General features: G+C 50.1%; 5 protein-coding genes across 5 annotated transcripts; 1 reads left to right on the forward strand and 4 right to left on the reverse strand.

Moving 5' to 3' along the window:
• Window positions 1-271: 271 nt before the first annotated feature.
• Window positions 272-2,340, reverse strand: ASPSYDRAFT_189770 (5'-methylthioadenosine/S-adenosylhomocysteine nucleosidase family protein). Its single transcript, XM_040843623.1, has 2 exons — window positions 972-2,340; window positions 272-918 (listed from the first exon to the last, which is right to left on the reverse strand). The coding sequence occupies exons 1-2, from the start codon at window positions 2,237-2,239 to the stop codon at window positions 528-530; spliced, it is 1,659 nt and encodes a 552-aa protein (XP_040696228.1). The 5' UTR covers window positions 2,240-2,340; the 3' UTR covers window positions 272-527.
• A 390-nt stretch (window positions 2,341-2,730) lies between these two features.
• On the reverse strand, window positions 2,731-7,145 carry ASPSYDRAFT_52051 (uncharacterized protein). The gene has a single exon (XM_040848419.1). It carries the CDS (start codon window positions 7,116-7,118, stop codon window positions 2,895-2,897), a length of 4,224 nt encoding a protein of 1,407 aa, XP_040696229.1. The 5' UTR covers window positions 7,119-7,145; the 3' UTR covers window positions 2,731-2,894.
• A 401-nt stretch (window positions 7,146-7,546) lies between these two features.
• Window positions 7,547-8,195, reverse strand: ASPSYDRAFT_52052 (uncharacterized protein). The gene has a single exon (XM_040848420.1). The coding sequence runs from the start codon at window positions 8,154-8,156 to the stop codon at window positions 7,695-7,697; it is 462 nt and encodes a 153-aa protein (XP_040696230.1). The 5' UTR covers window positions 8,157-8,195; the 3' UTR covers window positions 7,547-7,694.
• Window positions 8,196-9,350: 1,155 nt separating this feature from the next.
• ASPSYDRAFT_707909 (uncharacterized protein) lies at window positions 9,351-9,992 on the forward strand. The gene is made up of 2 exons (XM_040850536.1): window positions 9,351-9,840; window positions 9,908-9,992. Exon 1 carries the CDS (start codon window positions 9,430-9,432, stop codon window positions 9,715-9,717), a length of 288 nt encoding a protein of 95 aa, XP_040696231.1. The 5' UTR covers window positions 9,351-9,429; the 3' UTR covers window positions 9,718-9,840; window positions 9,908-9,992.
• On the reverse strand, window positions 9,927-10,862 carry ASPSYDRAFT_52053 (CFEM domain-containing protein). The gene is made up of 2 exons (XM_040848421.1): window positions 10,245-10,862; window positions 9,927-10,189 (listed from the first exon to the last, which is right to left on the reverse strand). Exons 1-2 carry the CDS (start codon window positions 10,702-10,704, stop codon window positions 10,116-10,118), a joined length of 534 nt encoding a protein of 177 aa, XP_040696232.1. The 5' UTR covers window positions 10,705-10,862; the 3' UTR covers window positions 9,927-10,115.
• Between the last annotated feature and the right edge of the window lie 146 nt (window positions 10,863-11,008).

Raw genomic sequence — 11,008 nt, forward strand, 5'->3', positions numbered from 1 at the left:
TTTTTATAGTATTTAAGCTGTCCAGCCCGCCCTATTTTATATATTGAGTTTAGTAATAGTAGTAGTAGTATTAGTAGCATTCATACCTCGTCAGCCGGCTGATTTTACTGGGCCTGCTATGCCGAGGGGTGTGAGACCCGAACACTATCCTAAATGCCTAAATACAAAGCCTAAGAAGGGAAGAGAGGGCGGTTTCAGCTCTAGGGTTCCCCAGGGCCTATATCCCCTCTATAAAAGAAATTAAAGAAATAACAGAGTCCTAGATAGTAGACCCAGTACATATATATATATATATATTTATCTTACTTAGCTACTAGGTATACTACCCTCAGCAGGACGCTGGCACCCCTGCTTGTATATACCATATACTCTATTATCTTTTATAACACTGGGTGTTATCACTGGGTACTTCTATTCCATAGCTAGGTATAGGGATCTCTCTTGACTGTTCAAGCTCACGTAACGGTTGGAGCAGAATGCAGTTGAATTGCTCTCTTGGCGACTTCTCCGAGACATCAGGTTCTTTGTTAATTGCATCCATGATATAGGGTGCCAGACGGCGTTCCTTGAACGCTAGTTGCCACGCAATTGTCGAAAAGAGTCCCCGAGGATTCCCCTGATCCCCGGTGCCCTTCTTGAAGAAGAAGCATGCACCGAGGATGCCGAGGGCATTGAATGAAGCCGCAACTGTTCGTGATATGGTAGATTTGCCTGTCCCAGTCATTCCGTTCAGAATATAAACTTGCTGCTTGACGTGTATTCGCCCCATTGTGCAATCTCGGCCAGGATCTCAGTTCTGGTCCCGAGACATTCCCTTCATCCGCGTTGGTATAAGAGTCAAAAGACGCCTCCTTGATCGGACGAAGTTTTTCGGTAAGGAAACTCTGGTGCAGACTATCAACAACATCTTGCATAGCACTTTCCTGTTATCAGCTTACAGTTTGATTCAACGGAATCGGTGCACAGTATACCTTTGAGCGTCTCTCAGATCACTGACTCCTTTTCTCAGACTCTTAATGCCTTCAAAAAGCTCGCTCATGCTTCTCGTCTCGACATCTTGGCTATCAACCTTGCGCAGAAGGGCTTTGCAGTAGGCTGCAGCCCCAGCTGCAGCATAGTAATGCCATGAATCATTCTCATGGGTGTCGGCATAGTCACAAATACCTCTCACTATTAGGCAAGGAATCTCGTCCATAATGCCAGCTGCCCCCCTTTCAAAGCAAATCGCGTCTTCGTTGTCTCGCCTTAATATATCTCGGTCTGAAGGGTTCTTAACAACGCCATTCCCTGAGAGGATAAGGCCTCGATGAACAACTGGTTGCTGGCTCTGGCGCTCTGGGCGTGATACGACCTTGCGTTCACTGGATTCCTCACATCCACTGCAATCAGAGCCTGAACTGACATGGTGGAAATGTTCATCAAATAGGATATCATCAGTATTTGGTCGCGCAAATCTCTGGACCTGGGTTATCTTTCGTAGAATCCGGGCAAGCGGGCTTCGGCCCATCAGCTCATCTTCCACCAACGATTCATCGGCACTAATCAAAATCGGTGGTGGTTTATTAAGGCATCCCTTAAGAATGAACCTGTCTCGCTCATACTTGCCAAAGTCGTACTGGATAACACCCGGGTGACTGTCCTGCGGGATACTAACAGCAATATCCCCGAGGCGAATATCATGTTTAGGGTAGTTGGGAATTCCAGCACCAATACCAACCATCAAAGCGAATCGTACGTTTGGAAACTGTTGGCTAACCGCTGTGGCGCAATGTGCGGCTTCGACAGTCCCCATTTGGTGAGGACGAGCTATGACGATCCTGTGCTTCGCAATGCGCCCGAAAGAGTAGACATATTTCTTCGGGCCTGTACCTTTCAGGTGGCAGCTGTACTCCTCATCGAGTATCAGCTTCACCGCGACAGCTTCGTAGGCCAGAGCACAAAATATGGCTATACTAATACTTTCGGGGGATATTTCCTCGAGCTCTTCAGAGCTAGATTCCACGTCAATGTTACCCGCCAGCGCGGATGGATGAGAATGCGTTGGCTTTTCGACCACCCCTGATTTCTCGGTCGTTGAGTTTGAGTCGACACGCACATCATGTCTAGTGACAATTCCTTCTTCCGGTGGTGTACTATTTAGAGTACCTGATTTTTTCGTTCGAGATTGAGGTTGTGGGCGGAAATACTGAAGATACATCCAGGAAAAGACCAAGATGGCGAGGGCGAGAAGGAAGGACATAATTGGGATATATATTAGTGGAATCAGCTTCAGTGACGGACACAACCTGTCCGGGCCTAGAAAGCAAAGGCCAGGATAGGACTGGTTTGGAAGAGACAGACAGAAGCTGCGCATGAGGCTGAAAAATGTCCGCTCCACTGCCCCGCACACTGTACTGCTGTAAAAGAAGACTAAGACTACTAATTACCCAGCATTTAGGATCCAAAAATAACAATATATTTACCCCTTGTAATACGCCCAGCCATGTTAATAATGGTAGCTCCAGTATCGCTAAGTTTATAGAAAGCTCTATTGTACTTCCTAGTTCCAGTTTTCTGCAGGGTATCACCAGGGCAGTATAGTTGCTCAGGCTGTTAGCCTTATTTCTCCCTATTATCTTTAATAAAAGGACAACCTACTTTATAATTCTTTTTATACAATTTATGATGTTAAAGGTCAACAATATAATCATATAAATATACAGGTATGAACGAGCGACACGCCCGTGAATTACGTTAGTAGGTACGGAGGTTTCCAATATCATTCAAAGCATTAGTTAGTTTTACCATGAGCGGCCTTGAGAATAAACTGTCATATGGCGTTCAAATACCAGATTCATGCATCATGTTACCCATGTAACTCTAACTCCAGCGGAATCAGTAACCAGCTTCAAGAACTACGGTCTAAAAAACAACAACCACTTCTCCCTCAGCTCCTCCGGCAGAACTCTCAAAACCCACGCCGACAACCCCCCCTCGAACGTAAACTCCGCAGTCTGCCACTTCTGCGCGAGCCCGTCCTTCCACTCTTCCACCCAGACAACCCGTGTCTCCCCATCAGACCCAACAACTGGGACCTTTCCTTCAGGAACACGTTCCGAAGCCTTTAGGATAGACCCGGTATCGTAGAATTCGTGCTGGGGATTGCAGATCTCGCGGAAAGCTGGACCAATTGCTTGGAAAAGCCGATAGCACCCCCGACACAGCGTCGAGTTCGGACACAAGCGGCAGAAGTACCAGTGATGGACCGATCGGATTTCAGACCGGCAGTTAGAACACTCGGTCAGAGGCTCAGTGCAGAAATAGGGGTCGAGCGGTCCGTCGCTGTCATCGTTATTGCTCTCCCGTAGCTCACCCTGGGATATGCCTTGCCCGTGATGTACGTCCACGTCCACGTTCATGTTCATGTTCATGTTCCGCTCTTGGTCCTGTTTAAGGAGGTACAACGCTACGGCGAGATCGCTCTGGCTCTCTGGATCGCAAAGAAAGGTTTTGAAGAGGCACACGAGGCCCTTTTCGTCGTTGGACGGGTTGTCGTCTGATATCAGGGCCAGGCCTTGTTTTATACGGCCGCGGAGGGCACCCCGGGCGGGTATCGCCGCGCCGTGGTCGCGTAGCCAGCAGGATACGATCAGGCAGACGTCGCTGGATTCCACCGTAGGGCTTATTGCTAACGGCGTGCTAGGGATAGGGATGTCGTCACCACCGTGCAGACAAAGGTGAACCAGATGGCACAGGGATCGCAGCTGGACGTATTCAATAGTCCAGTCTGAGTTGGAAGTCACAGTCGCAGTGACTATATTACACCACCCCTGGACCCCGAGAGCGATTCGGCCTTTCTCGAAGAGAATTTTTGACAGACGATACCTCGTGAAGCCCCTGCCGTATTGTAGATCGAGGGCGCCGAACCGCGCGTTGATACAGGCGAGCAGGTTGAGGTAGCCCTCATCGTCTGCAGTTACGGCATAGTAAAGAACTCGGTACATGATATGCGATCGATAACTCAGCCAGTCGAAGATGACTTCTGTAAAGTCCAGAGGAGGCAATTCGTCTTCGTGAGCGCGCGAAGGCTGGAGATTGGCAAAGAGAAAGTCCCACACGGCTCGCAGACGATGTGGTTGGTGCAGCTCCAGGAACATGGAGAAAAAGAGGAAAACATCCGGGGTTCGACCGTCATAGCGAACTTGCTGCAGCGCGTTCCATGCTTTGTCTACCGATGCAGAGGCCTTTTGAGTAAGCTTCGCGGAGAGTTCCATCCGCGCTCGGTACAGTAGGTTGGAGATCTCGTCGTGCTGGAGGCAGAGAGTGTCCCGAGAATGAGGCTGCAGGATCTCGGACAGTTCAAAGTGTTCCAATGCTGCTTTGTGCTGGCACAGCTCACTGCACGTTCGAGCCATATCGCGATGGATCACTGATAGGGATTGCGGACTGAGACACGGCGACTGCTCATGCAAGCTGAGTGCGGTCTGAAACCGCTCAAACGCACCTTTGTATTCCTGGTTCAGGAGAAGCGACTGAGCGACACGAGCATGCCACATTGGCGTTTGTGGCTTCTTCTGCTGCTCAGCAATAGCAACGATTTTGCCAACATCAGCGCACCAGTGGCGCCACGATACACCTGTAACCTCCCCAGTCATTGCTGCCATATCCCTATATACAGTCAGCATGGAAGGCGCAGGCTCAGGCAGGCCATCTGAGCTATCGATTTCTTCTGGAGCAAGCCAGCGTCGGGAGCAGGAGTCTATTATAAAGGAGAAAAGGGTGGTAAATGAACAAGCGTCACTCGCGACCTCGGACGACTGCGCATGATCCACAAACCGGCGTTTCGTCTCTGGGGTGAACCAGCTCAGCACCAGCTCGGCTCGTTGATTAGCAGTGTTTCGATCTTGGGTATCGAACCAGTACTCGCCGAGCATTGAGACCCGGGAACTGGGAAAAGATTGATAGTCCCCAAAGTAGGAGCACGGCGTGTTGTCCATAAACGGCTCTAGGGTCTCTGTATTGCTGAAAATACCCTCCATCAACTCGGAGATTTCTCCGCCTATCTGATGAGGCTTTGCTTTCTCAAGATAGGCCGGTAGGAACCTGTCCGAGTAGAGCAAGGACCATCCCATGCCGTACATCCTGGAGACCTCCGGGATATCCAAGTTATGCAGCTGCTGGCGCGCGTGAATGGCAAAGAGTGTAAAGTAGAGGAAGTCCGCATTGCCTCGCTCGACATCGACGTGGACCAGGCCCGTCTTTTTGCCAGTTTGAAAGAAATCATAGAAAGAGCTGTGGCGGAGCGTGACAATATTATCCTGGGAGTCCTCTTCAACTTCGGTGCGGATCGAGAACAGTGACGAGTAGACGGTGCGTAGATCTTCCTCAACATTCAGCACCTCCTCTTTGAACACCAAGTCTAGGATTCTCCTCAGCTGCCACACTGACAGTGGCCTTTTTGCCAGAGTCACCAATGACAGCATCGTGTTTAGCTGCTCGAGCAGCGTTGCGGGTTCGTCTGACAGCTCCGAAACGGATAGCTCGCTCCCCAGACGCTGTAGCTCCTGCTCTAGCATAGCATTGATTCCTTTGGGGACAGACTGGACCGTTTTGCGAACCTGCGATTTCGTCCGACAGCGCAAGACAGATTTAATGACTAGGTTTGCCCATTCCCAGAGTCCCTCGGCCTGCCGGCTGATCTCTTGGATGGTGTCTTGTTGCAATCCCGGATCGTCTCGCAACAGTCTGGACTTTTGTAGTCTTTGAGACACAAACCCGTGGAGGTCGTCTTTGTTCTGGTCATGGCCTACTGGAAGGTCCGGAATCCAGTCCAGCGAGTGCTCATGCAGAAGGCCACCGATAGAGTCCCTACTCAGAAGAACGTCTCGCAATGTGCTGCCGTGGCGATTCTCCGAGAAAGAGCTTTCCAACAGGCTGAATAGAACCTCCTGCTCCTCCGGGTCCAGTTCATCTACGCCGTCGAACACGAGACAGGCAGGCTCTGCATGACAGTAGCCCATCAGAAGCCTTTTCCAAAGAGCATAGCTATCCACCAAGTCTTCCTTCAGACAGAACTCCTCAGCATGCACCGCAAAGCCAGGACATCTTGAAACCAGCTGCCAAACCACAGTCCGCAGAGCCTTGTTGAACGAACGCAGATCCACATCGTTGTTCTTGAAGAAGAAGTAAGCCACCAGCCTCGACTCAGCCAGATCATTGATGATTTTCGAAGCCAGATATGACTTGCCCACACTCGGCCCACCATGGATCCAAAGCAGCGGCTGAGGCCCCGTCCACCACGCCTGGACCTCGCCCTCTACCCAAGCCCCCGATCCCGGAATGCGACTTTCGCTAATGTACGAGAAAAGCTGCCCAGACACAGAAACCGGCTGAAGCTCCCTTTTCAGCTTCTCCAGTCTCTCCTCCTCTCTCCTCCGATCCTCCCGTTCCAGCAACACCTCGGTATTCCGCAGTACCTGATGCGTGAGCTTCAACCCCTGCGCCGAAACCATCAAATGCTCCTGGCTCGTCAAATGCTCCAGCTCGCCCAGCAACAAGTTCACCCTGTTATCCTCGACAAGAATATTCCCCGCCCACTTTATCAATCTGCTTCGCAGCGACCCGTGGCTAAGCAGCTTCTGAGCCGCCGCGCACACCCGCAGCGAGTTCACCAGCACCTTGCCAATAACATCTTTCATTCCCTCGCTCAGCTCAACGCCCTTATACGACTCCAGCCGCAGCGCAAAATGGCCTAGTCTCTGGAACAACTCCAGGATCATGTCGAATGCTTCGCTCACGCGCCTTGCAGCGCGCACGAGGCGGAGCATTGCACTCACCACACACGCGGCGGGGGGGAATACCGAGCATGCAGCGCCGGCGATCATATCTCCCCAGTTCTCGAACGGTGCGAGAACGGTCTGCATTGCGTGTAGAAGGGGGCGACGCTTCATACGGAAATTCCCGAAATTGTCCCTTTCACTTTCGAGCTGCCTCGAGAGTGACTCTGGCGAGTGGACGTGGAAGGGGGCCAGGGCTTCATCTGTAAGTGGGATTCCGGTCTCTTTTGCGTATTCCGTGCAGGCGTTCGCCCACAGGGTGGATATCTCGTCGGTTGTTATGGCCATGCTTGCCGCCTTCATTGTGGTAGATTTGATGGGGGAGAGATCTAGTTGGGATGAATCCTGTGCCCCGCACTGTGTGAGATGCTCAGCCGCACGCGAGTCCGTACAAGGTTAGCTGGTTGTATCTATACATTAGACCAGCCACAGATCCATTTTAAAGCAAGATTCCGTAATCATCAGAATATGGGAAAGGGCCGCTGGAGTCTTTTGTCCCCTGGATAATGAGAACATGTTCTCTGGGCAATTCCACTGGTCGTACATTCCAGCGGATAGCTAGGAAGTCCATCCTAACATGGTCTATGAATGCGAACAACCTCTAGCTCTTCTCTCGTCTCATCGATCTGTTATATTCCACTGTCCGATAAGCTCTGAGGATTGACAGCTGATGCTTTGAAGTTCCCACTACCTACATGTATGCAATTCTCAAACTAGGGTTAATCAAAGTCATGGCCTTTGCAGCCGTATGTATTCATTACCGGTAGCTTTTGGGTTTAAATGACACCTGGGGGAAACGAGAGCACACAGACTGGAAGGAAAAGCATATCAAGGAATTTCCATGTAAGCCCCAGCCATAGACCTACGAATAATGAGGTCTCAGGCCTTGAACCAAATGTCCATATTATCCACAACTTCCGCGGCGCCATGAATAGGGTCCCTGCCCTCAACTCCAATCCATTCACCATTTCCAAGGTTCGTGAGATGGTTTGGCTTACCCTCCTTTCCACCAATTGTATAGTTATTATTGTAGTTTGTATGGAAGTCGAAGCCGTTGACAAAACCTTCGTTATCACCAGCATAGACATTCATGGAATCTATCTTTTCGCCATCCTTGAACGTGAATTCTTCGTGATCGTTAGGGTTCTTGTGGCCTACAAGCTGGCCCTGGTAGCCGTCATCGTAGGTAAACTGGAATCCGTTCAGAACATCGTAGCCTGCGTAACTCCGTCCCCAGGCGTCAACCTTGCGGATCTTATGTTCTCCATGTTCTGCATCGTAGTATTCGCCTCCCATTCCGCCGTATGGGCCGTTCTTAACTTTTCCACGTGTAGCAGGCATGATCTGTTGTGCAGTATTTGCTTTGAATATGAAGAAGACTGATGGTGATGATTGAAACTTGAAATGTGGAATGAGGTAGGAGTCTTCACTCTATTAAATACAGATCAAGGTGGAGAATACACCAAGACACTACCCTATGGGAAACATCGGAAGTTGAGTGTGTTCATGTAGCCTATCACGATGTCCGGTGCTCAGCATTGTATTGGGTTCTTTGCATTGAAGTGTCTGAAATAAGTATATCGTGCGCCAGAACGTAAGCATACTCTGTACAATGATATCACAGACTCAGTTTTGGACCGGTCCAGTCCTATGATACAGATACAAATCACAAAAGGCAACAACTATTTGTATGTTAGGATCACCGAGAACAGCGACGTCCGGGAAAAAATGATTACGCAGGTGACGTCTTGACTCGCTGTCGGGTTACACAAGAACCGGGACGAGATATGCAGAATACCCGGGGCACTTGTCGTACTTCATTGTCTCTATCCATGTACCATCCAAACCATGAAAGACATTTTTCGGTCGATGTCACCCTGGGCATTACGGTACGGCACGAAGTCGATCATCCGGTGGAATGCAGGATTTCTCTTCGAATCAAAAGCACCATGGCTACGCCACTGCCTTCACCGCATCGCCACCAAGTCTGGATGTCAGACAATGGGGACCGCATAGCAGAGCCGCAGTTGATCATCCAGACTGTTCTATAGTTTGGTTCAGATCCGTCTGATAGAACATGGCCGGTAACTCTGGGTAAAAACCCCAACTTGGTTGATGGATAATGGCAAGGACAGCCGCAAGCACAACTGCACGCCCCTCTGGGAAGGGATAAAGCTGGTCTAACTTACATGACGAAGTAACCTCGTCGGGCGAATTACCTTGAATGAGCCAACAAGCTTTTGGCCGACCAGTGATGGAGTGGCCGGGGGCCAGAAAGAGCCAGCGACAAACCGCACCTTGGATATCCAAGCGTCATCTACCCGGAATTCAATTCCAGTGGCCGCATTGAGAGGGGGCGGCCGCGGATCCAGATGTTAATTGCTGAGGATTTCCATGTTTAACGCTGTTTAATTGCTGTAATTCTCGGGAATATCGGCATTCGTAGTCTATAGTTCCGCCCCGTTTAACCCCAGTACCCGGGCTCGCCCACAGTCTGAGCAAATAGGGACCGGAGCAACGTTTACGCGATTTGGTGATGATTTGAATTTTGAAGGACAAGGTTGCCTACTGCCCGGGCGAGGAGCCAGTTGACGGGAAGTGCACAGTGTGCTCGATGGAGATGGCTAGGTTCGTCCTGTCTGTCTCCGGTATTTGGGTTAATCTGACCAAAAGAGTCTTCAATCATATCAACGAGAAGCATCTTATTGGAAAAGGAAACGTCAAGCCTCTTCAATGTCCTTATTCTCGGTGTGAAAAGAGATTATATTGCGGGACACTGGGCTTACGACGCCATTGCTTCAATGCGCGCTCTATTGAAGAACCTCTGAACTGTGTCTCTCAGAAGGGAAAATGGATCGCAGATCTTGATGTCGGAGAAAGGTCCCTAAAGGGAGTCTGTTAAGTTGAGCGAAAAGATATGTCGAGGCCTCGACAGCGGACTGAAATATGGAAGTGCGACTCCAAAAGGCGTCGCAAAGATCAGACGCCTAGATGCGAAGGAGTATTAGGATAATCTATCGAGGAGGTATGTCAAATGCCGTCCATTATGATAAAAATGATAAAGGTTTAATTATTTACAGCATCTTTGATAGTTACATTAGGATAGGTTCTGTCCGCAATTTACATGCGTGTGACATTGCGATTATATACATTCTCAACTCCTGACCTCTTAGAGACTAAACCGCCCAGTACCTGGAGAGACTCTCCGATCACCGTTCGAGAAGCCCGATGTAAAATTAATCGAGGAGCTAAACAAGACAGAGCACATGTACAGCCAAGCATTGTATCCTCCGCCCCAGGTTAAAATGTAGCCGCGATAACGATAGCTCCAGCCGCAAGCAGCGTATTGGAAGTAGAGAGTGGTAGTGCCCCATCTTATTTTTCGTTAACCCATGTGAATTCTCGAGGAGCAAGGACAGAAACACTTACTTCCAGGAACCTCGTTTGTATTCTCCTCGGCACCGTCATCATCACTGTCATTTTCGCTACCTGACGCACCGTCAGTGCTGTCATCGTCATTATCACCATCATCATCGTCACTGTCATCATTGCCATCGTTCTGGTTTCCGGAAGCACCACTGGGGTTGTCACAAAAGCCTCTGAACTGCGTGTTAATCTGTTCGGGACCAATTTTCATGGCTTCAATCTCAGACTCGTCGCACTCGGAATTCGCCGGGCACTCCAGCCAACTAGTGAGCAGGTTCTGCGTAGTGATATCGGAGGAGCAGATGCACTCGGTGTCACTCAAGCTACAGCTGGTGGCAGTCTCGAGTACGTCTGCAGCACAGGAGTGGACACATTCGGGGAGTAAGTCGTTGACGAGATCCTGGAGAGAAGCTTGGGCGACAACGGCGGTGCCGAGGAAGACGACTGGGAAGAGATATCGCATTTCGGCAAAGGGAAAGTCAAATCAGCTTATAACAGACTAGAAAACTGCGGAGGACTTGAGAAGGGTGAACGAAGGGAGGCTGAAAGGGCTATTTATGGGCGAGCATCAGCCAGTCAAAGGATCAACCTTCAAGCGCAGATGGAATTGGTCAAGGTCTCAGAAAGACAGGAATGCCGGCGCATTACTGGAGAGGCCACGGGGCACACGGAAGCTACTAGTGTGAGCCTTCAATCACTCTACACTTGATCCAAAACGCCACACCATCCGATGGGATTGGCCCGAGACCCAAAGTCCATTTTCTCCC

Source organism: Aspergillus sydowii (assembly GCF_001890705.1).
Source record: "Aspergillus sydowii CBS 593.65 unplaced genomic scaffold ASPSYscaffold_21, whole genome shotgun sequence".
Classification (NCBI taxonomy): domain Eukaryota; kingdom Fungi; phylum Ascomycota; class Eurotiomycetes; order Eurotiales; family Aspergillaceae; genus Aspergillus; species Aspergillus sydowii.